Genomic DNA, 23,444 nt, shown 5'->3' with positions numbered 1-23,444 from the left:
CTATTATAAGGGTGTCAGACAGAAATTATGCAACTGAAAGGCTTTTATGGAGCAGGACAAATGATGTGACCAGTGGCTTCAAAAAACTTACGTTGGCTACAAAAGGTACGTGAAGGCGGACCGACATGCTACAGTGAAATAGTTCACCTCCAAAATGAACCAGGGGGCTACCAGCCATGTCTAAAACAACCATTTAGAGAACCCTACTGCAGATGGGGCTCCAAAGCAGATGGATTGTCACTTTACCTCTGCTAACAAAGTTGCATCAGCAGAAATGCTTTTTCGTGGCAGTATCGGAATTAGACCGCCGCTGATCTCTGCTTCATCAAATGGATCGACGTTGGTGTGTCAAGCAAGAAACATCAGAGAACAAACACCCTGCAACCATTCCTGGAAGAACACAAGCTAGTGGTAGCAGCGTTATGGCCTGGGAATTTTTTATCGTGGCATTCTTTGGGCCCACAGATCCACGAGGAAGGCTCTCTCAAATGATTTGGGTATGAATTCATCCGTTCAGATCATGTACAACCCATACATGCCGATTGTCTTCCCTGGGACAGATGGGATCTTCCAGCAAAATAATGCAATGTGAAATGGCTAGAAATGGCCGAGATTGGTTAGAAGAGCAAGCCCAAGCCCTCCCTGTCCCCCTACTACATTTCCTTTTGTGGGCTATTGCCTGAGCAGAACATATACCTGAGGCAATAGCCTACAAAAGGGAATACAATGTGCAGGCACATGAAGTTCAGCAGATGGCACCTGCATGAAATTGCAGCCCCATCACTGTGATGTCAGGGGAGGAAGCCTTGGGAGGTTGGAGGCAGAGCAGATATCAGAGAATGGGAGTGGGCTTGGGCTCATGGGAGCTGATTTGCATAGGAATTAAAGTTATTTTCCTGGATATTCAATGACCACCAAACTGTCCTACAGGTATGTTTAGCATGTTTTTACCATGTGTTGATGAACATTGCTGGTAGTTTAATTAGTGAAAAGTCTGTGACAAGACTCCCTTTCATGGTGAAGCTCTTGACCTTCTGTCACCCAGTTATATTTTTAGCACAGTTATATTGACACACACTCCGTGACATTTCAATAAAGGTCGAACAACCTCCTTCAATTACAACTTCCACAAAAGGTGCAAATAAAGTTTACCGTACAATATTAAACATAAAGAGACAGCAACTGCAAGATGGGATTTCGGCCTATGTAGGCCCGTGTGTAAAACAGAGCTCAGTGGAGGGAAACTGCAGAACTCTTGGAAATATCCAGTTGTACACGGTCCACATTTGAGAAGTACAGTATTTTGCATCAACTGATGCAAAATACTATACAAATCTGCAGAGTGTATGAGGCCTAAGAATGCATGAAAAATAATGGGTATCCACTGATTTTAGGGGCTGAAGTTCTTTAGAAGCTACACTGGGCAGCTTACCTACACTGTAAATAATTATACTGTCTCCTGTCATGCAAAGAAGGTTCACTAATGCTTAAGAGATGAAGGGGCATCTTATATTGACCTCTGAATCCTTAAAGTGCTTTTAAAACTTGCAATAGCTATAAAACATATCCATTGATTGGATGTATGAATGATACAGCTCTGGTAGGGAAGTTGAACACTATAACCTGAGGATACAAAACTAATACAGATGGAGCAAGTCATTACATATAGAAATAGCTGGAAGTTTCTGTTTGAGGACAAGAGCCTCTTCAGAGTCCTGTACACAGTATACCAGAAATATAAAGCGGAGCCACCCTCACCTGGAGTCCAAAAAAGCAGCTCATCCTGCCACCATCAGATAGGACTGTACAGCTATCTGCCGGTGCTAACAAGTACTTTACTGTAGAGAGACCCCTAGACAGCCAATCAGTACATGTGTTTTACCAGTGAGATTCCCTGCTGATTGTCTGGATCTTCCAGGAAATCTCATGTGCTGCAGATTGGCAATGGCTGTAGCAAGTTGAGCATTATATCATAAGCATATTGTAACCTGCGGCAACTGGAAGAGAAATCAATACAAAAAACATAGGAAAGTCTTTTTGGACTGAAGGTGAAGCCTGACGTCTAAACCACAAGACTGTTGTATTGACCCATCTTGTAAAGCTCTGTACTATGTCGCCGATAGTCTTCTTCGGGTCCATACTATACCTGTGGGTCCATACACTTGACTTAATATTGACCATGTAAAAAAAAAAAAAAAAATATATATATATATATATATATATATATATATATATATAATAAAAAGGAAATTGAGATGAAAATAATGGCAACCACTAATCGGTGCAAATTTGATGAAGGAGATGAGAGAAGTACTTACAATGAAGTTAGTGCAGAAGGCAGGCCTGGACTGATAATCTGGTCGACATTGGAGATTTCCAGTGGGCTGCTCTAGAGTGGGCCGCCTAGCCTGCTGTTAGTTAATTTTATACTTTACCTTTTCAAATGCCTCCAAATGCTTTTTTCCCCCCACTCTTCGGGCTCCTGTTCTGTTCACCAACTCTAAACTGACTGGTAAATTAATGTCCCACACAGAGAGAAGAGGAGAGCCTGTTTTCCCACCTCTCTGAAGCACACCCTCAAAAGCAGCAGGATGAAAGACATAACAGCAGTACTGAACAGTGCAGCCTTTGTATCCCTGCTTCTGTCTCCCTCCAGCAGCTCTCCCCCTCCATAAACTTCTATGGTTAGCATGTATTCTTATCTCTGAGATGCTGAAAAGAGTCTCCTTCTTGGAGACAGGCTTTACCAATGAATCCTGAGTGAGTGATGGAGAAGAAAGGCCAGTAGAGAAAGCCGTATTTTCTGTAATAAGATTCATAAGCAAAGATAAAAAAATAAAAAAAACTTTGCAATGTATGGAAATTTGGATATTTTAAAAATATCAGCCAGAGGTCGGTCAAATGAATGCCAGCTTTTCTATACCCATCCTAGTGATAGTATCAATGACTATTACTAAGTGCGATATCATTACAGTTGCTGCTATTGCTTGTGATTCTGTACAAGGTTTTACATTATTCCCTAGTTTCTATGGGTCCTATTATTGAGTGAGACAATTCCAGACAGAAGTTTTACAAGCTTAATATAAAAATTTATTTTTGTGTCTTACTCAGACTGGCACTTTGTGTATAAAAGTTAGAAAGTTGTCCAGAATGTGCGAAATATTGCAGACATGGAATATTTTCTTTGGTCCTCTTGCCAGCAGTTCTGTCCAGCGGCTCTATTTCTTGGCATGTTTTTTGAAAATCTCAATGTATTCCTTAACATCTTCTGGAGAGCCTAGGACTATTGGCATTCTTTGATGTATGTTTTCTGGTACGATATCCAAAATGTTCTCCAGTCCATTGGTGGCTAGGCCCCCAGCCTTTTCCATAACAAATGCCATGGGGTTGCATTCATACAAGAGCCTCAACTGTAATCAAAGAGCCAAATTATTAAGGGAATCAACAACACTTAGAGGTCTATAATGAATTAATGTCTTCAAGTGCTACCAACAGATCTAGTAATATCTAAGCCATCGGAGTACAATTCTGTCCACGCCAGAGATAAGCGCTCATAGGGTAAGTATGTAAAATCACAATGACCCTCAGGGAGGGAAATGTAGTCTGCTAGCCTGGGCGCAACACCAGTTAAGGCAGAGGGAGAAGTATTGCTGGTCGGTGCAGCCGGACTTTTCCGAGATCCTTAGGTGGGAACCAAACCGCCGGTTGGATAAAATGTAGCATTGAAGCATAGCTGAACTGTAGTAGTCGAGCTCGACTCAAGCTCGACTACTACGGTCCGGCTACGCTTCAGTGCTTTTCTTGGATGGGAAAAGCACTGCATAGGAGTCGAATGTAACCTCCAACACAGATGTGAACCCTTATTCCTGTCTGCTGTCATAAAAAAAAAAAAGAAATCATTTACCTTTCCTTTTGGACTTTTTGTGTTTGCAGGGTACAGGAAGATTCCTCCATAGACCAATGTTCGATGAACATCTGCCACCATTGAACCAACATATCTTCCTCCATATGGGGAACTACCATCCTGTAAGAGAATCACAAACATTCAATACAAGGACTTTTAAAAATATGCAAGTAGCCACTCAATGCACCTTAGCTACTCAGTTCTGCTTCCCTGGATACTCCCCCTCCTCCTGATTTACAGGACCTGACATTGCTCTGGGAAGCAAAGCTGAGGATCTAAGGTGCACCAAGTGGCTGGCTCGTGCCCCTCAGTGCCCTCATTTGCAAATTTGTAAAGCCCTATTTCTCCTAAATGCAATAATGAATTTGGGGAAGAACAGTATGTTTTTAATTGTCAGGGTCAGCCATACCAGGTATTATGGACTGTTTTAATAAGGTTGATCCTGCCAACAGATGCCAGGTAAAATACAGTACCAACATGCTTCATACTGGAAAAATACTGCTGTGTGCCTAGCTGCATTGACAATAGGTCTGTATTCAGGAGTTTCCAGATAGAGAAGTCATAAGTACACTTTTCCATCTCATTTCCATCAGTGCTGCAAACTTCTGTGCATAAACGAAGAAGTCAGGAACATACGAGTACATATGGAAAAACCTAGCTTTCAATGAGAACTACGTTGATATGTTCAGAGGTAGCAGTCATACACGACTGGCACATGACAGGTGGGGACCTGTTACGAATTACCGCCTATGTACTTTGCCGCAATGCTCTTTGCAGCATGAATATTTTAACAGTTTCTAGAAATAGAGTCCTGTCGATTATCAAAAATGCCCACAATTTACAGTTTTGGCTACAGATTCAGTGAATCTAAATATTTAATCAAATATGTGGAAAAAATGCTGAAATGATGTGAACTACAGATCTGTATTCTCCCAAAATAAATAAATTGAAATAAAGAAAAATTAGATCTGTACTTTTAGGCTTCATTGACTTCTGTGGGGAGAAACTAAACCTGTATTTTCTGTATTCGCAGGGGAGAATGCACAGCATGGCAGTTAGTTATATTACAATTTTTATTGCTTTTGAGTGATTTAATAATTGTAACTCCTTTCTAATCAAGAGACAGAAAACCCAAATATATTCCTTTAGGGCCGTTTCACACGAGCGGATGCCGCGCGTGAAATCCGCAGCGTGAAAGAGCCAAACCCCACTCTGGACAGCAGAGACACGGACCAGTAACATGACTGATAATGCTCCGTGCCGCTGACCTTTTTTACTACAAAATCAGTGAGAAAGTTTTGTAGTGAGATTTTGTAGTAAAAAGGTCACAGAGAGGCACGGAGCATTATCAGTCATGTTACTGGTCCGTGTCTCTGCTGTCCAGAGTGGGGTTTGGCTCTCATTCACGCTGCGGATGACACGCGCGGGATCCACTCGTGTGAAACAGCCCTTAGTGTGACTTATAACTCCCCACCTATATGCCCCTCCTAGTGCACTGGCTTGATGTAAGCGAACATTAGTTCATATATGTATATGTCAGCACCAGTATTTCTGAAAGGGTTGTCCAGGCTTTTAATATTGATGACCTATCCTCAGGATAGGTCATCAATATCAGATCGGCGGAGGTCCTGACACATGGCACCCCTGCCAATCAGCTGTAAGAGGTGCATGCAGTGCAGGCGTACCGCCTCCAGTCTCTCTTCCTATTCACTGCTGCTGTCTATAGCAAAGACCATAGACCGCAGCAGCACACAGGAAGAGAGACGGGAGATCATTAGGATTTTTTGGGCTGTGGTATTAAAACCACTAAATGGTTAGTTATTTAGTTTAGAATTAGTCTTACAGTATTTACTTTTATGTAAAGTAGGATCAATGCCAATGTCTAAGTGGGTATCTACAAACAGGTGAAGAGTGTGCCGGTCGGGGAATAAAAGAACTGCCCTCGAGCCGCTCTCCTGTACTGCGCCTGCGCTGGGTACCGAAGAACGCCCCTGTTTCTCCAAGAGGCTCATTTGCAGACATTATGTTTTTTTCAGAAAGCCACAGATGGGGATGAGACTAAGGCCTCTTTCAACTACCGTTTTTTTCTGTTTTGCGGGCTGTTTTCTGCGTTCCGTATACGGAACCATTCATTTCAATGGTTCCACAAAAAAAAAATATATATATATATATATATATATATATAAAAAATAAAAATAAAAATTTACTCAGTATGCATTCAGCATTTCAGTTTTTCCATTCCGTTGAAAGATAGAACATGTCCTATTGCCCGCAAATCACGTTCCGTGGCTCCATTCAAGTCAATGGGTCCGCAAAAAAAAAAAAAAAAAAACGGAACACATACAGAAATGCATCCGTATGTCTTCCATATCCGTTCCGTTTTTGCGGAACCATCTATTGAAAATGTTATGTCCAGCCCAATTTTTTCTATGTAATTACTGTATATGCCATACGGAAAAACTGAATGGAAACACAACGGAAACAAAAAAACAGAACGGATCCGTGAAAAACGGACCGCAAAACACTGAACTAGCCATACGGTGGTGTGAAAGAGGCCTAAAACTGCTAGCTTCTGCTGAACGGAGCACATGTCACAGGTCGGCCTGTTCTACTACAATGCCCTTTAATAGATTGTAAAAAATGTGTCAACCATATTCTTACTTCTGGGAACTTCTTCTTCTGGAGATATTCTGTAACTGCTGCATCAAAGTATTTTGCGTAGCCTTCATTAAGACTGTAGATGTTGCCTCTTGGCTTATTTTCACGTTTCTGTTGACCAAGAGGAATTCTCCAATAGCCTAAAACACACATACATTTTTATTACATGGTACATCTTTATTGGTGTTCTCTTTTCTGCATGAAGGAACGTTACAGAAGAATGAGCTACTACCCTGAATCATAGCTCAGTGATGCTACACAATGGGGAATAATTCTACTGTAACTTACAGGGTCCAGCATGAAGCAATTGACGCCACATTCAGTGGCCAGGACAAGCATTGTGGCGCTCCCATATAAAGCATATCCAGCTGCGATGAGATTACGGCCTGGTTGTAAGGCATCTTTCTCACAAGGCTCTCCATCAGTTGTCTGCACAATACAAAAGTAAAAGGTGTGTTCACAAAATGCTGAGGATATAAGGTGGTGTATATACAACTGTCTGCTGTGCTTAAGAAATCATTTGCCATTCTAATACACTAGTAAGTGTTAGGTTATGAGTTGCACAGAAAGAATACTAAAACACTACTGTACTAAAATAGCCCACAGTGCCACCTTCTGGCTCTGGCTAGGTACTGCTCATCTCCAAAGACACGTGTCTTTAGTTGAAATCATTTTTTAATCAAACACATTTAGGCTCCATTCACACGTCCGCAAAATGGGTCCGCATCCTTTCCACAATTTTGCGGAAAGGGTGCGGACCCATTCATTCTCCATGGGGACGGAATGTGCTGTCCGCATCCACATTTGCGGATCCGCACTTCCGTTTCCGCAAAAAAAATAGAACATGTCCTATTCTTGTCCGCAATTTGCGGACAAGAACAGGCATATTCTATTAGTGCCGGCAATGTGCGGTCCGCAAAATGCGGAACGCACATTGCCGCTTTCCGTGTTTTGCGGATCCGTGGCTCAGTGTATCCGCAAAACACATTGTGGACGTGTGAATGGAGCCTTAGATTTCAGCATTTCCAGATAATTACAAATATAGGATGTCATTTATCAATCTGAAATAGGCATATTTCAGGCGCAGATTGCGGCGCAACACTTAGTTGAGCCGCAATTTACGACTTTTCCCTGCTTACGCCAGGTCTCAAGTTGTGGACGTGGCCTGGGCGGGGAAGGGGACTTGCCAGCAGACCCGTCTCATTTACCACTCTCTACTCCTGTTTTAGGCATGGAAAAAAGGTCTAAATGTAAGACAGCTCAGAAGCAGTCTTACATTTAGAACTGAGGCCTGCTCTTCTTCATAACTTTCAAATCCACCGCCAGCTTCGGGGTTTATTAACGCTGGCGTTTAAAACTCCATAGCACTTTAATAAGTGATGTTTTGTATTCCAAGACGATAATATACATGGATCACTGCATTCAGTCTTACTTAACTTATTTAAATGTAAATGCAGCTTACAATATTTTTCAGATTTCATGTAAAAACTGCTAATCTTACCTTTTTGTATATGGCAAAAATTGTGCCAATAGATACAAGGCAGTCAATGTTTGAGGAACCGTCCAATGGGTCAAAGCAGACAATATATTTACCCTAAAAAAGAAGAAAAATCCAAATTCAGTCCACAGTATGTTGGAAGAGTCGTTGTGGCTTGTGCACTGGTGCTACCCGGTGGAAACTGTCAACATGCTGATGGTAACCGATCGGCTGGGCTCCTTGCACATCACCTTCCATTTGTAACATTTAAATTTTTTTTTTTTTTTTATATCTAATTTTATACTATGGCGACAATGTATGCCAAAGTGTGTCATTCTAATGTTTTTGTGGCAGTGATGCAACAGGAGCTGTAACAATCGGAAATAATTGAACTGTAAGTTACAGGGTCCAGCATGAAGCAAGTGACACCACAATCAGCGGCCAAGACCGGCATTGTGGCTTTTGTAATTTTGCAACTTTTTTTTACTGCAGGTAATTGTACACGATATGTTCATTTTATCAAATGTAAGCAGACATAAGAGCACTTCACATATCTGTATTTTGGTCAGTTTTATAAAATTATTTGTAAGCCAAAACAGGAGCGGTAGACCTCTTTCCATTTTATGTACCCTCTGCTCATCAGCTAGGTCACACTCCTCTGGCTACGCCCCACTTTCCTCACCATTTTTTAAGTCATATATGATACTATAAATATGTCCTAATCTGTAATGTGCAACTTTTTTTACACCATAAAAGTGGCGTAAAACCAATTATAAAGATGTGTGGAGCATATGTTAGACATACACGTCAGACACTGATACCAAATTTGGTGTGGACACTGAATGATCAACTACATGGCCATAAGCTTTACATTTAATACCATGAAAAACATTTGGGGAGAATTATCAATAGTGTCTTGCATCAGTTTACATGATTTTGAAAATAAAATAGTGTTCCCTTATTTATCAAAATGGAGCATGTGGTACCTAGTTTAAAAAAAAAAAAAAAAAAAAAAAAACTCATCTCCCCGACACTCCATTCCGGCTCCCTGGCTCCATCCATGACCCAAAAATTTCCAGACATCATTGGCCTCAGTGGTGGAAGTTTACAGGCCAGATACTGGAAGATCACTGAACGTAGCCAGAGCAAAGCAGCGGGGTGCAGGAGAGTGACTTTTTGACTGCGTACAACATGCTACTGGGGACAGTTAAACATGGCCGATGGATAACCCCTTTAATGTCGGACAAGTTGTATTTTTTATGCCTCAATTTTGGGGTACTATTGTATAACTTTTTAAAAATTATTTGGGACGACATTGTAAAAAGATGCAATTCTGCCATTGCTTTTAGGGTTTTGTTTTTACAGACAGTAAAAATTATATGTTAAAGGGCTTATTTGGTCATTTATATTGATAATCTATCTTCTGAACAGGTCATCATTATGAGATCGGCAGGGGTCTGTTAGGAGAGGTCGGGGATCTGTGCGCACTGCAGCCTCTTCCTAGACCATGTGACATCACTGTACATTGTCACATGGCCCAGTTGCAGCTCAGCCCCATTCAAGTCAATGGAAATGAGGTGCAATACCAAGCACTGCCACTGTACAATATATGGCGCTGTGCTTGGAAAGTTACGGATAGTCGGCTGTGCATAGCAGAGCACCGGCTCCCTGAAACAGCTGATCGGCAAGGGTGCTGATAGGTCATCATTATCAATTCCTGGATAACCCCTTTAACTTTATTCTGTGGGTCAGTATGATTATATGTTTTTTGTTATGTTTGACTACTAAAAAATAAATATATATATATATATATATATATATATATATATATATATATATATATATATATATATATATATATATATATACACACACACATACACATATATACATACACACAACACACCCATGAATAAGATACATTCCAATAAAAGATAATAGAAAAGGATAGCCCCCTGTGATCTGTAGGTATTAGTATTGTGACAATTCACACTGTAATTACCTGATAGGGAGAGAAGAATGTTAAATTATTTAAAGCAATATAAAGAGTATAGCAAACACCCGTGCACCTGGCTCTGAGAAGGAATATACCGGGTATTGAAAGTGGAAGCGCTTCCATTAATATTATTAAGCAACGATCTGTCCGCCCAAGCAAAAACACACACACACACGTGGGACGCCGAACTGGAGGCAACACTAGGGACGCCAATTGCAGGCAAAGCATTCAGCCTTCACCAACGGCAAGAGCTCCGGGCGGATGCCGGGACAGGTAAGAGGCCTGCACACCCGTGTACAGTGGGACGCCACTGTTGAACATCGCGGAGCATGGGTCTGCTATTACTCTATTTGCCAAATTAACTTAACAGTGGAGATATTGATATTGAAAAATACATGCTGAGAATTTTTGACTCTCCCTGTTGGTCCTTGGTAAATTGCGTCGGCAGAAGTGGTGGCATCTGATTAGTGCATTGATCAGAGCATTGGCATTTTGCTACTGACCAGGGTTAAGCATGTTGAGCGCACGGAAATAGCTGATGGAACTTGCAGTTATATGTGTACACCTTTTGAACACAATTTGAGCGGGCTGAGATACGGTACTTACCAAGTGCTCAGTTCTGGTCTTTGCCACCACCCGGTGGTAATATTATATTTTCTCCGACAAACAATATTAAAGGGCTTCTGTCACCCCACTAAACTCATTTTATTTTGGGTACTTATAATCCCTATACTGCGATATATCTATACATTATGTTATTAATCATTTTCGTTCTGTAGATAAGGCAAAAAACGTACTTTTATGATATGCCAATTACCCGTCTACCAGCAAGTAGGGATTCTACTTTCTGGTAGCAGACGCAAAAAACCGCCCCCTCCTGTTGATTGACAGGGCCAGCCGCGATCTCCTCCTCTGGCTGGCCCTGTCTGCATTTCAAAAATCGCGCGCCTGTCTTGATTCGGCGCAGGCGCTCTGAGAGAAGGAGGCTCGCCTCCTCAGCACTCCCTCAGTGAGTGCGCCTGCGCCGATGACGTCACTGAAAGAGAAGACGTCATCGGCGCAGGCGCACTGAGGGAGTGCTGAGGAGGCGAGCCTCCTTCTCAAAGCGCCTACGCCGAATCAAGACAGGCGCGCGATTTTTGAAATGAAGACAGGGCCAGCCGGAGGAGGAGATCGCGGCTGGCCCTGTCAATCAACAGGAGGAGGGGGCGTTTTTTTGCGGCTGCTACCAGCAAGTAGACGCCCTACTTGCTGGTAGACAGGTAATTAGCATTTTATAAAAGTACGTTTTTTGCCTTATCTACAGAACGAAAATGATTAATAACAATGTATAGATATATCACAGTATAGGGATTATAAGTACCCAAAAAAAAAAAAAAGAAGGTTAGTGGGGTGACAGAAGCCCTTTAAGTACTCATCCTGCAGCGTGATATATTAAACTGATGGCAATATTCTAAATACCACAGGACAGAACCCATTACAGACAGATTGGATCTATACTGGCAGCTCAATAGCACAAGATTGTGCTCCTTTTCTATACTCTTCATATTGCTTTAAATAGTTTACATTCTTCTCAGGTGATTACAGTGTGAATTGTCACAATACTAATACCTACAGATCACAGGGGGCTATCCTTTTCTATTTTATGGGAATGTATCTGATTCATGGGAGTGTTTTTGTACTTTTATTATTGATATTAGTTATAGATTTAGAGTGCCGGTCTCTAGATCAATACTTTCTGTACAATTTTTCTGATTGGGTGGGTCAGATACGACTTAGAGCACCTTACTCCAGTCACTGAATAGGTGAGCCACTATACAATTTTTTTGCAAATACATAGCTCTTTTATTTCTAAAAAAAAAAAAAAAAAAAAAAAAAATATTGTCTGCCACCTATATCCTATATGGAGCATTTCTACCAATGGAGCTGTGTGAGGGCTTGCTTTTTGCCAGATGATCTGTAGTTCCTATTGATGCCATTTTGGGATACATAAAACCTTTTAATTTAATTTTTTTTGGAGGGGGGGGGGGTGACCAAAACACAACAATACTGGCACTGAGGATGTTTTTTACGGTGTTCACTGTGCCGGTTAAATAATGTGATTTTTTAATAGATCGGTCATTATGGTACCAATTTGGTGTATCTTTTAAATTTTTATTTTTTTAATTGTAAAATGTGTTTTTTTTGAATTTTTAAAAACGTTAGTCCTGACAACTTGAACTTTACACTTAAGGGGGTTTTCTGGGATTTTAACATTGATGACCTATCCTGAGGATAAGCAATAAAGGAAAGACTGTTCATACAGGACCACGGTCTTCTCTTCAACCAGCTGATTGACAGGGGTGCCGGGGGTCAGACTCCCGCCAATCTGATATTGAATATCAGAATTACAGTCCTGGAAAACCCCTTTAATACTTCTATTACAACAAAGGTATTTTCAGCAGCAGGATATAAAACAGGCTGGAACGAGTCAGGCCTGGGGTCCTTCAGAAGGCCTCGGTTGGCATGACAACTACTCGTCAGAGTGCTGATTGGAGGACAGAGAGCTCCCTCCGTCTGTCTAGCCACTCAGATGCCATAGTCACTACTGACTGCAGCTTCTGAGGGGTTCAACTGTCAGAATCATCCTGGCATATACCGGTTCCGTTTGGTTCCATTATACATGATGGAAAAAAAATAGTCCTGTCGTTATAACTGATGGAAAAGAATAGTCCTGTCGACAGATCTATTTTCTTCCGTCATGTATAATGGAATCAAACGGAACCGCTTTGTGTCCCCATCGACATGTATTAGGACGCAGCAAAATGGAATGCCTTCTAAAGGCTTCCGTTTTGCATTCTGTCCTAGAACTCAGTTATAACAGAACATATAACGGAATTCAATAACGCCAATGCGAACTTGCCCTAAGAATGCTGAAAAATGTACCAAGGCTTCCAGGATCCTGACCATCACAGAATACCAAAGCAATTTTGTCTTTGCCCTATAACAGCATATACCATGTATTAAATGTAATACATGAATACTTCCTAACTATTCACAGGCCTCAATTGCTGCATAATGATGTAAAACTTTCTTTGTAAATCCGAGATTGCATCAAGACCGTTTTGTCATTGCAGGAAACCAGAAGATTGTGCAGCCAATGCCCCCTAAGGGTGGACATGGTATGGCTGCAATGTATTCAGATATGTACACACCCGCCTTTCAGCTTCCACAATAAGAGCATGTGGGTCCTCCTCTGATACCAGGACACAGGAACCGAATGAGGATTTCAGCATGTTGATAACCAGGTCATTTGAAAGAACGTCCAACTTTTTCACTTGGTCTCCGGTTACATTTGTGGATCCAGCAATTCCATATCTATAGGGAAACAAATTAGATCAATTATAAGCTGCCATCTTTCAGGCGCAGGTTCACCTTGGCTACTGTCTACACATCAATTCCTTAATAAATGATCAGATCACAGCATTGCAGGTTCCAAATGGTGCTCCGAACTGTCGATTATAGCAGGCACATCCAGAAATTGCTATATTTCAGTGGAAAAAAAAACATAGACTTCTATAGGAAGACAAAACATCTAAAACCGCTTGTAAAATTGCAAGAATTTACAGGCTGAAAGAGATGTATTGTGGCAGCCACCTAATGCAGAAGTCCCCTGAAGCACACGGTGTGCGGTAGTCGTGCACACTTATACAACACTTTCCAATAATTCAGCATATCATTTTTATGGACATTAGAAATTTCTTGAGCAGGAAAGCTAGCGGGTCAGTAATTCATTTCTAAAACACTCATTTTCATCATGCAATTTACTGGCGTGAAAGCAAGTAATATGAAGCAGAGTTCCTGGAGTAATGCTGTAATCCGGGTTCATCTACCTCCAGGACACTTCTGACAAACAAGAGCAGGACAGGATTGGCAAGTCAAGGACAACACCCCGAGCCACATACACACGTTGTGCAGTACGACATTGTAAACAGGCTGATCCAATTCACAATTCCTAATTTGCAGGAATTATCCTATATTCAAAAACAGCCATTAAACTGTCAGTTTTTCACAAAGGTTTTTTCACACATGCCTTTCCTGAAAAAAGGATAATTAAAAATGGCCCCATTGACCTGTATGGGGACTGTGTCCAAGAAAACTGCTAAAACAGGATATCTCCTATTTTTTGACAGCCACTATTTCCGGACGGCTGGGAGCTCCGCGTGTCCTGCTGTTGGTGTTGCTGCTGATGGGGAACGAGGCGAGTATGGGGAGTTTATTTTTTATTTTTACTGCCTTTGAAGGGACACTTTACTGGGCATATAACAGTGAGGGGGGCACAGCTGGGCATATTACAGTGAGGGGGCACCCATCTGGGCATCGCTACTGAGGGGGCACCTATCTGGGCATAATCTGTGAAGGAGGCACAATGCTGGCATAACTACTGTGCGGTGGCATAAAGGAGGAATAATTACCATGTGGGGGCTTTTAGGGGACTGGGTGGGATTAGGTGTTTAGTTATGTTTTGGGCAAAGTTAGAGGCATGGCCTAATGCAGAAAAAAAAAAAATTGCTGCAGCGCTTCCTTCTTTTCTAAGGTTTGGAGGTATGGTTGTACCTGTAATATGATCCTAAAATCTAATAATATGCATAGGAACTGGCCTAATGATTGGATATAAGTAACAGGTGGAGAAAGCAGGCTGCCATGTACCACCCTACTCTTCCAGGAGGTCTTTCCTTTCTCCTGGAGCCTCCCAGATGTTTCAAGAGAGTTGGCAAACGTTTTCAACTCACACATATTAAAGTGGTTTTTCAGGATTCATATGTTGATGGCCTATGTTAAGGCTAGGTCATCCATATCTGATCGAGGGGGGGCTCCGACTCCTGGCTTCCCAATGATCAGCTGTTTCAAGAGGTCAACCTGCTCAGGTGAGTGCTGCAGCCTCTTCTGGGCCAGTGACATCAGGTTCATTGGTCACATGGCCTATGTGCGGCTCAGTCCAATTCTAGTGAATGGGCCTAAGCTGCGATACCAAGCACTGCCACTATGCCACTGTGCTTGGTAAGCTGTGAGGAGTCCGCACTAATTGGGAGTTGGTACATGTCTGTAACGTGGTTAATATGGATATCATGTTTTAGCCAGTGAATATGGTCAGTGCTCCAGAGGGGGAGTTTTAGGATACTGTTAAACTGCTCATAGCAACCAATCACGGGGCAGCTTACATTTCATATTCATCTCTTGAAAACAAAGCTATATTGTGGTTGGTTGCTATGGGCAACAGTATATGTTTTACAGAGTTTTATGAATCTCATGTATTTAATGCTTGTATTTTAGCCAATTTGCAACCTTCTGCTTCACAATAGGTCACCTAAATGGCCAAATAATGACATCTACTACACAGCACTCCATAAATACAGGCTTGAAGTCTTGTTTTGCTGCAGTAAATTCCATCCATTGTCAGGCTCCATGTGAGACCTGTTATCTGTATTCCTTCTTGTGCTTTTCTGTGTGAGGTTAAAGGTTAATAGGTAAACAGCTTTTCCCCACAGGCCTGTTTGGCAGCATGGGTATAAAGACATGGTAAATAACACGTAGTTTAGTTTCCCACTGACATTCCATATCCCCTCCCCCACTTCAATGATCAATACACATAGGGTGCCATACGGGTCTGCTTTATAAAAATATCACATTATCTACCCCTTCAGGTGAACGCTGTTGAAAAAAATAAAATTAGTTGCAGAACAGCCATTTTTTGGTCTCCTTGACACCCAAAAATCATAATATCAAGTTATCAAAGTCATAGATACTCCAAAATTGTACCAATAATGTCAAAGTTATCCCCCCAAAAAGACCCCCACACAAGACCATCGCCAGAAAAATAAATATGGCTCTCATATTTCTTCTTCCAAAAATGCTCTCTGTAAGGCCTCTTGAACACTATCGTATGTATTTTGTGGTTCGCAAAAAATATGGATGATATCCGTGTGCGTTCTGTATTTTGCAGAACGGAACAGCTGGTCCCTAATAAAACAGTACTATCCTTGTCCGTAATGCGGACAAGAATAGGACAAGTTACTTTTTTCCGCAATATCGGGAATGGGTGTGGACCCATTCATTCTCAATGAGGCAGAACAGGATGCGGAGAGCACACTATGTGGAATTGGGGAGAATAGGCAGTTCTATGGGAGGGGGGGGGGGGGGGTGCTGGCCAGGTGTATTGTGGATCCACAATACACCACAGACGTGTGAATGGACCCATACGGAAACTGAATGCACATAAAGTAATTTACTTTTTATTGTGGACCCATTGAAGTGAATGGTTCCGCATACATTCCGCAAAAAACAAAACAAAAAAAACAAAGCGGACATGGAAAGAAAATACGTTTGTGTGCAAGAGCCCTAAGGCTACTTTCACATGAATGTATTTTCTTTCTGGGTCCATTCCGTTTTTGCAGATAGGATGTGGACCCATTCATTTCAATGGGTCCGCAAAAAATGCAGACAACACACCGTGTGTTGTCCGCATCCATATGTCTGTTCTGTAGCCCTGCAAAAAAAAAAAAAAAAAAAAAGAACATGTCCTATTCTTGTCAGTTTTGCAGACAAGGATAGGCATTGTTACAATGGATCCGCAAAAAATAGAAAAATAGAAAAAAAGATGCTATACGGATTTTTTTTTTTAGCAATTCTGCAATTTGCAGACCGTAAAACACATACAGTCGTGTGAATGTAGCCTAAGGTCCCTTCCACACGGGCGAGATTTCTGCGCGGGTGCAATGCATGAGGTGAACTCATTGCACCCGCACTGAATCCGGACCCATTCATTTCTATGGGGCTGTGCACATGAGCGGTGATTTTCACGCATCACTTGTGCATTCAGTGAAAATTGCAGCATGCTCCTCTTTGTGCGTTTTTCACGTAAAACGCGCCCCATAGAAATTAAGGGGTTGCGTGAAAATTGCAAGCAAGTGCGGATGCAGTGCAATTTTCATGCACTGTTGCTAGGTGACTATCGGGATAGGGACCCGATCATTATTATTTTCCCTTATAACATGGTTATAAGGGAAAATAGCATTCTAATTACAGAATGTATAGTACAATAGGGCTGGAGGGGTTAAAAAAATAAATATAATAAATAATAATTAAATATAATAAAATAATATTTAATTCACCTTAATCCACTTGTTCGCACAGCCGGCATCTCTTCTGTCTTCTTTTGTGAAGAATAGGACCTTTGATGACATCACTACGTTCATCACATGGTCCGTCACATGACCTATCGCCATAGTGATGGATCATGTGACGGACCATGTGATTAGCGTAGTGACGTCATCAAAGGTCCTATTCCTCACACAAGACAGAAGAGATGCCGGCTGTGCGAACAAGTGGATTAAGGCGTGTTAAATTTTTTATTTTTTTAACCCCTCCAGCCCTATTGTACTATGCATTCTGTATTGAGAATGCTATTATTTTCCCTTATAACCATGTTATAAGGGGAAATAATAACATCTACACTACAACTAATCCAAACCTGAACTTCTGTGAAGAAGTTCGGATCTGGGTACCACAGTCAGTTTTTTATCACGCGCAAAACTGACTGCAATTGCGTTCCTACTCGCGCGGGTTTGCCGCAATGCACTGGGACGCATCCGGACCTAATAGGACACGCTCCTCTGCAAGGGGCCTAAGAGTGGTAAAACATAAAATAACACTATATAAAATTGGTATCTCTGTCATAATTATACTGACCAGCAGGATAACAGTAACGTGTCATTTTTCCCACATGGTATATACTGGAATAACAAAACCCCAAATAAAAAGCTATCAAATGAGGTAGAGAAGTGTTCCCCTCAGATGGCATCAGATGAGCATAATATATTGGACACTGAAATGCCACATCTGTGGAAAACTTGAAATCTCCACTTTGCACGGTCCACAGCACATTATTTTTGAAAAATACATGTGGCATCCACCCAGTAATACTTTTATGGGCAGAGTTTCCAAAATGGGATCACTTCTTAGGGGTTCCATTTATTATTTCACCCCAAAAGCTCTACAGTTGTTTGCACAAAATGCATAAATGTGCATGGTGCTCTTTTATGTCCAGGCAAAAGATTAGTGCCACATGTTGGGTGTCTATAAAACCAGGAAGCCCAGTATAATAATAGGAGGGCTGACTTTTCACACTGGCGTACGCTGGGCACAACATACTAGGCGCTGAAATGGCTTATCTGTGGAAAAATTGCAATTTTCATTTGCACCATCTGCTGTTAATTAATCTTTGCAAAATGCTCATTGGTAAATTATGTGAAGGATGTAGTTTCTAAAATGCTATGTGCTCTCCGCATTTCCAGAGCGCGGCCCCGAACTTCCGGGCCGCTGCTCCTCAAAAAAATAAATAGAACATGTCCTATTCTTGTCTGCGATTGCGGAGAATAGGCAGTTCTATGGGGGGTGCCGGCTGGGTGTATTGCGGATCCGCAATACACTACGGACATGTGAGTGGACCCCATGTTTGGATTTCCAGGATCCTCAGGATTGGGGATGATCTCAAAGGTTTGGTTACTTCTATGTGGACATAACATTTTACGACCATACAGAACTATGGTTGCTGCACTTTCCCTGTTGCACAAAAGTGTGGAGAAACGTGTTGCACATTTCATTTCTCCGACGGCTCAATATTACAACAGCCTATGTACAGGATATGTGGTCAGATAAGGCTTAGGCACTTCTAACTGCCCGTAAAGGACTATGCAGATCTGTCAGTGGTTTGCTTATGGCGCTCTCATACCAACTGCAGGCATGAATGGGTTAACGTTCACATGTTCAGGGTGGATCCCATGTTTCTACAGTAAAGCATTGGCATTATATAATGTGTATCACAAAAAGGCAAAGGAACAAGATGGAGCCCGTAGCGGCCTGCAGCGTACTACTCCACAGCCCTGTGAGTAAATAGTGGATGGGAACCCAGCCAAGGCGCCTGTGACAGGGGTATCAAAGTCCAATTCTAATGCCCATTCTGCGGAACAATAATCAGTAATATCTGGTAGGGTCATGCACAGTCTGGAGTACTGGGCCGGGGATGTGGTTTTTCTTTACGTTTAGGAGGCGGCCGCCATAAGTTATAGGATATAGGTTGGAGCCAGTTTAATACGTCACACCACTACATGATGCCGCCTTTGTGCCAGTCTTTGCATAGAAGTCACTTTCATGGAGTAAGATAAATGCACGTTTTGCTAGCTGGTGTGCGAAGACATAGGGGAGATTAACCAGTACTAGAGAAAAGGAAAACTGGTTTAGTTGCCCATAGCAACCAATAAGATTCCACCTTTCATTTTCCAAAAGGAGCTCAGAAAAATGAGAGGTGGAATCTGATTGGTTGGGAACTAAGCCTAAACAATATAAGGGGAGATTTATGCAATTTTGCCACTTTTCTAGCCCAAATGCATGAAAACAGGTATTGTACCTGTGAAGGCATGCTCACACTCTTCTTGACACATATCAGTCAACATTTGTGGTGGCAAAAGAGTGCAGGCGATTATGAAAGTAGTGATGATCCAGTGCGAGCAGCTGGTCAGGGAATATGGCGCACTCTACCCTATCTGCCATTCTTAAAGGGAATCTCACCAGTTTAAAATGAGAGCAGCATAAACTTTTGATAGCTACCCGAAGCATATCGCTGGGTCACTTACTTGAAATGACTAGTCCGTTTTTCCTAAAATGTGCATTGAACTGCTCCGGAATGAAATGAACGATGGAGCTGTTCAATACACTCCATGTTTAGGGGTCCTTCTGGCAGTTCTCTTCCTAAAGCAATCAGTGGAGCAGAGAGCAGGGATGAATATGGGGACTCCTGAGCGCGTGCAGTTTATTGCGCTCAATACGGATTTCAGTAAAACCATAGGGCCCAGGGGTTGCTCAGGGTTTAGGTCACCAGTTTATCCTGCCCTCAGATAGGGCACCATAAAACGGATTCCCTTTACCAAACCTCTCCACCGTGTTATATACGTTTCGCAGCTTAAAGGGGTATTCAGACAATACCATTTCTAGCCTGTCCCTAGGAGAAGACAGGATCCGGTGACACGCGTTTTGCAGCAGAAGCGTGCCAAAGGTTGGAGAAGGAAGAAAGAGCCGTCTGTGCATGTAATCAGCTATCTCCATTATAGTCTAAGGGAATGATGAAAACCGCCGCTGTACGTCGCGGCCTGCACAACAGGACGCCATGCTTCTGATTATGCCAGAACCGTCCCCTTTATTGCAGTAGCAAAGTCAACTTATTAGGGGAAATGTGTTACTTTCTGGTGTGAGTACAGAGGAGCATATGGACATCAGAGGGCATTCCCCATCTCAGGACCCCTGTATGAGCCAGAACGGAGCCGTTCTTGTCTCACACGGACAGACAGTCATCTGCGTAACTGCCACATAATACTACATTATTGCTGCCGCTGTTTGCCAGGGGTGCCAGGAGCAGGACCTGGGCGATCCACTGATAACCCCCAGGAGTCGCAGGGATTGTCTCTAAAGATGCCAGTCATACCCAACAGTCATCTTTGTGTTGGCAGATGGAGTGTCGTTTTCCAGAGCACTATTCTTGCCCTACAAAAAATGGAAATCTGATGGACCCCATTCTAAGTGAGTGGTGGGAACCGTTATTACCTTCATGGCGCGGTTATAAACACAAGCCATGCTGGTGATGAGGACAGGACTCCGACATAGTGCCTGGTACTGCACGGAGTCCTTCTGCCCATATTCTCTGTGGTACTTCAGAAGGGGTAAATGTGACGGCTCAGCAGAAGGCAACTAGGTCTGATCTGCCATACAGCTGGTACCCATGGCAGTGCCATATTCCTGTATGGCAGAAGAATAAAGTGTCTGCTGTCATAAAGTGTCTGCTAGACATTATCTCCCCCTGCAAGTCCTATATATATACCAGTGGGCCGGCACAGGAATAAGCGCAGGTATGGCACTACTCGCAGACATACGCGCAGGTATGGCACTACTCGCAGACATACGCGCAGGTATGGCACTACTCGCAGACATACGCGCAGGTATGGCACTACTCACAGACATGCGCGCAGGTATGGCACTACTCGCAGACATACGCGCAGGTATGGCACTACTCGCAGACATACGCGCAGGTATGGCACTACTCGCAGACATACGCGCAGGTATGGCACTACTCGCAGACATACGCGCAGGTATGGCACTACTCGCAGACATACGCGCAGGTATGGCACTACTCACAGACATGCGCGCAGGTATGGCACTACTCACAGACATGCGCGCAGGTATGGCACTACTCACAGACATGCGCGCAGGTATGGCACTACTCACAGACATACGCGCAGGTATGGCACTACTCACAGGAATACATGTAGGTATGGCACTACTCTCAGGAATACACGTAGGTATGGCACTACTCTCAGACATACACAAAGTAGGTATGGCACTACTCTCAGACATACGCGCAGGTATGGCACTACTCTCAGGAATACACGTAGGTATGGCACTACTCTCAGACATACACAAAGTAGGTATGGCACTACTCTCAGGAATACATGTAGGTATGGCACTACTCTCAGACATACACAAAGTAGGTATGGCACTACTCTCAGGAATACATGTAGGTATGGCACTACTCACAGGAATACACGAGGTGGGCACTACTCTCATGCATACAACTACTCACAGGTTGGCCAGCCCAGCCTTGCGCACGGCAGTAGAGATGGCTTTGATGGCAGTGCACAGCGAGTTCAGGAGCTGGGTCATCTCTCCGGTGCCTTTGGCTTTGATGCCCTCTTCCATCACAAATCGGGTCATGGTGATCACATCGGTGTCAAAGGGGGCCTGGTCCGTCATGTTGGCGCTCGGTGTGGGGGAGTCTAGGTGCAGCTGGGTGGACAGAGCAGCAGAGTCCCCTCTGAGTGGCACTTTTATACGGAACTCGCCTCCCCTCCAGGAACTGCCAGGCAGGCCGGGGGTGTGCGGGAGGCGTGCGGTGGGTGTGCTGGAGGCGTGCGGGAGGCAGACATCACCGTCCTGCTCTTCTGATAGACACCGGACTGCAGAGCGTGGAGAGGGTTAACAGAGCAGCCACCCGGCTGGTGCAGATGTGGCCATCAGGCTAAAAAGGGGGGTGTGGGGTATGGATGGAATGTACCGAATCCTGTAGCTACAAGTGGTGTGGTCCCCCGCCCTCCCCTATAAAATAATGCAGGAATGGTTTCTCCCGGTAAACACTCCATATGCAAAGTTGGGTAAAGAGGTTCTAATTCTCGGCAGTCTTCTTGCACAGATTGTTGTTCTGGAGGGTGTGTCCTCTGCCCTCCTCCCCCTCCACAGATTGTTGTTTTGTTGTTTTGGAGGGTGTGTCCTCTGCCCTCCTCCCCCTCCACAGATTGTTGTTCTGGAGGGGTGTGTCCTCTGCCCTCCTCCCCCTCCACAGATTGTTGTTCTGGAGGGCGTGTCCTCTGCCCTCCTCCCCCTCCACAGATTGTTGTTTGGAGGGTGTGTCCTCTGCCCTCCTCCCCCTCCACAGATTGTTGTTCTGGAGGGGTGTGTCCTCTGCCCTCCTCCCCCTCCACAGATTGTTGTTCTGGAGGGGTGTGTCCTCTGCCCTCCTCCCCCTCCACAGATTGTTGTTTTGGAGGGTGTGTCCTCTGCCCTCCTCCCCCTCCACAGATTGTTGTTCTGGAGGGGTGTGTCCTCTGCCCTCCTTCCCCTCCACAGATTGTTGTTTGTTGTTTTGGAGGGTGTGTCCTCTGCCCTCCTCCCCCTCCACAGATTGTTGTTCTGGAGGGGTGTGTCCTCTGCCCTCCTCCCCCTCCACAGATTGTTGTTCTGGAGGGTGTGTCCTCTGCCCTCCTCCCCCTCCACAGATTGTTGTTCTGGAGGGGTGTGTCCTCTGCCCTCCTCCCCCTCCACAGATTGTTGTTCTGGAGGGTGTGTCCTCTGCCCTCCTCCCCCTCCACAGATTGTTGTTCTGGAGGGGTGTGTCCTCTGCCCTCCTCCCCCTCCACAGATTGTTGTTCTGGAGGGTGTGTCCTCTGCCCTCCTCCCCCTCCACAGATTGTTGTTCTTGAGGGGTGTGTCCTCTGCCCTCCTCCCCCTCCACAGATTGTTGTTCTGTTGTTTTGGAGGATGTGTCCTCTGCCCTCCTCCTCCTCCACAGATTGTTGTTCTGGAGGGGTGTGTCCTCTGCCCTCCTCCCCCTCCACAGATTGTTGTTTTGTTGTTTTGGAGGGTGTGTCCTCTGCCCTCCTCCCCCTCCACAGATTGTTGTTCTGGAGGGGTGTGTCCTCTGCCCTCCTCCCCCTCCACAGATTGTTGTTCTGGAGGGTGTGTCCTCTGCCCTCCTCCCCCTCCACAGATTGTTGTTCTGGAGGGGTGTGTCCTCTGCCCTCCTCCCCCTCCACAGATTGTTGTTCTGG

At 43.7% G+C, this 23,444-nt stretch overlaps 1 protein-coding gene across 1 annotated transcript; it reads right to left on the bottom strand.

Annotated features, from left to right (window-relative positions):
* Positions 1–3,067: 3,067 nt before the first annotated feature.
* LOC122932950 (fructose-1,6-bisphosphatase 1-like) lies at positions 3,068–22,039 on the bottom strand. The gene is given in 8 exon segments (XM_044287645.1): positions 3,068–3,410; positions 3,905–4,024; positions 6,566–6,663; positions 6,666–6,702; positions 6,851–6,991; positions 8,064–8,156; positions 13,230–13,392; positions 21,704–22,039. Coding segments are annotated over 8 exon segments (1,014 nt in total). The 5' UTR covers positions 21,874–22,039; the 3' UTR covers positions 3,068–3,218.
* Between the last annotated feature and the right edge of the window lie 1,405 nt (positions 22,040–23,444).

This window comes from Bufo gargarizans, chromosome 1 (assembly GCF_014858855.1).
Source record: "Bufo gargarizans isolate SCDJY-AF-19 chromosome 1, ASM1485885v1, whole genome shotgun sequence".
Classification (NCBI taxonomy): Eukaryota; Metazoa; Chordata; class Amphibia; order Anura; family Bufonidae; genus Bufo; species Bufo gargarizans.
This window is presented reverse-complemented; position numbering and strand designations above follow the sequence as displayed.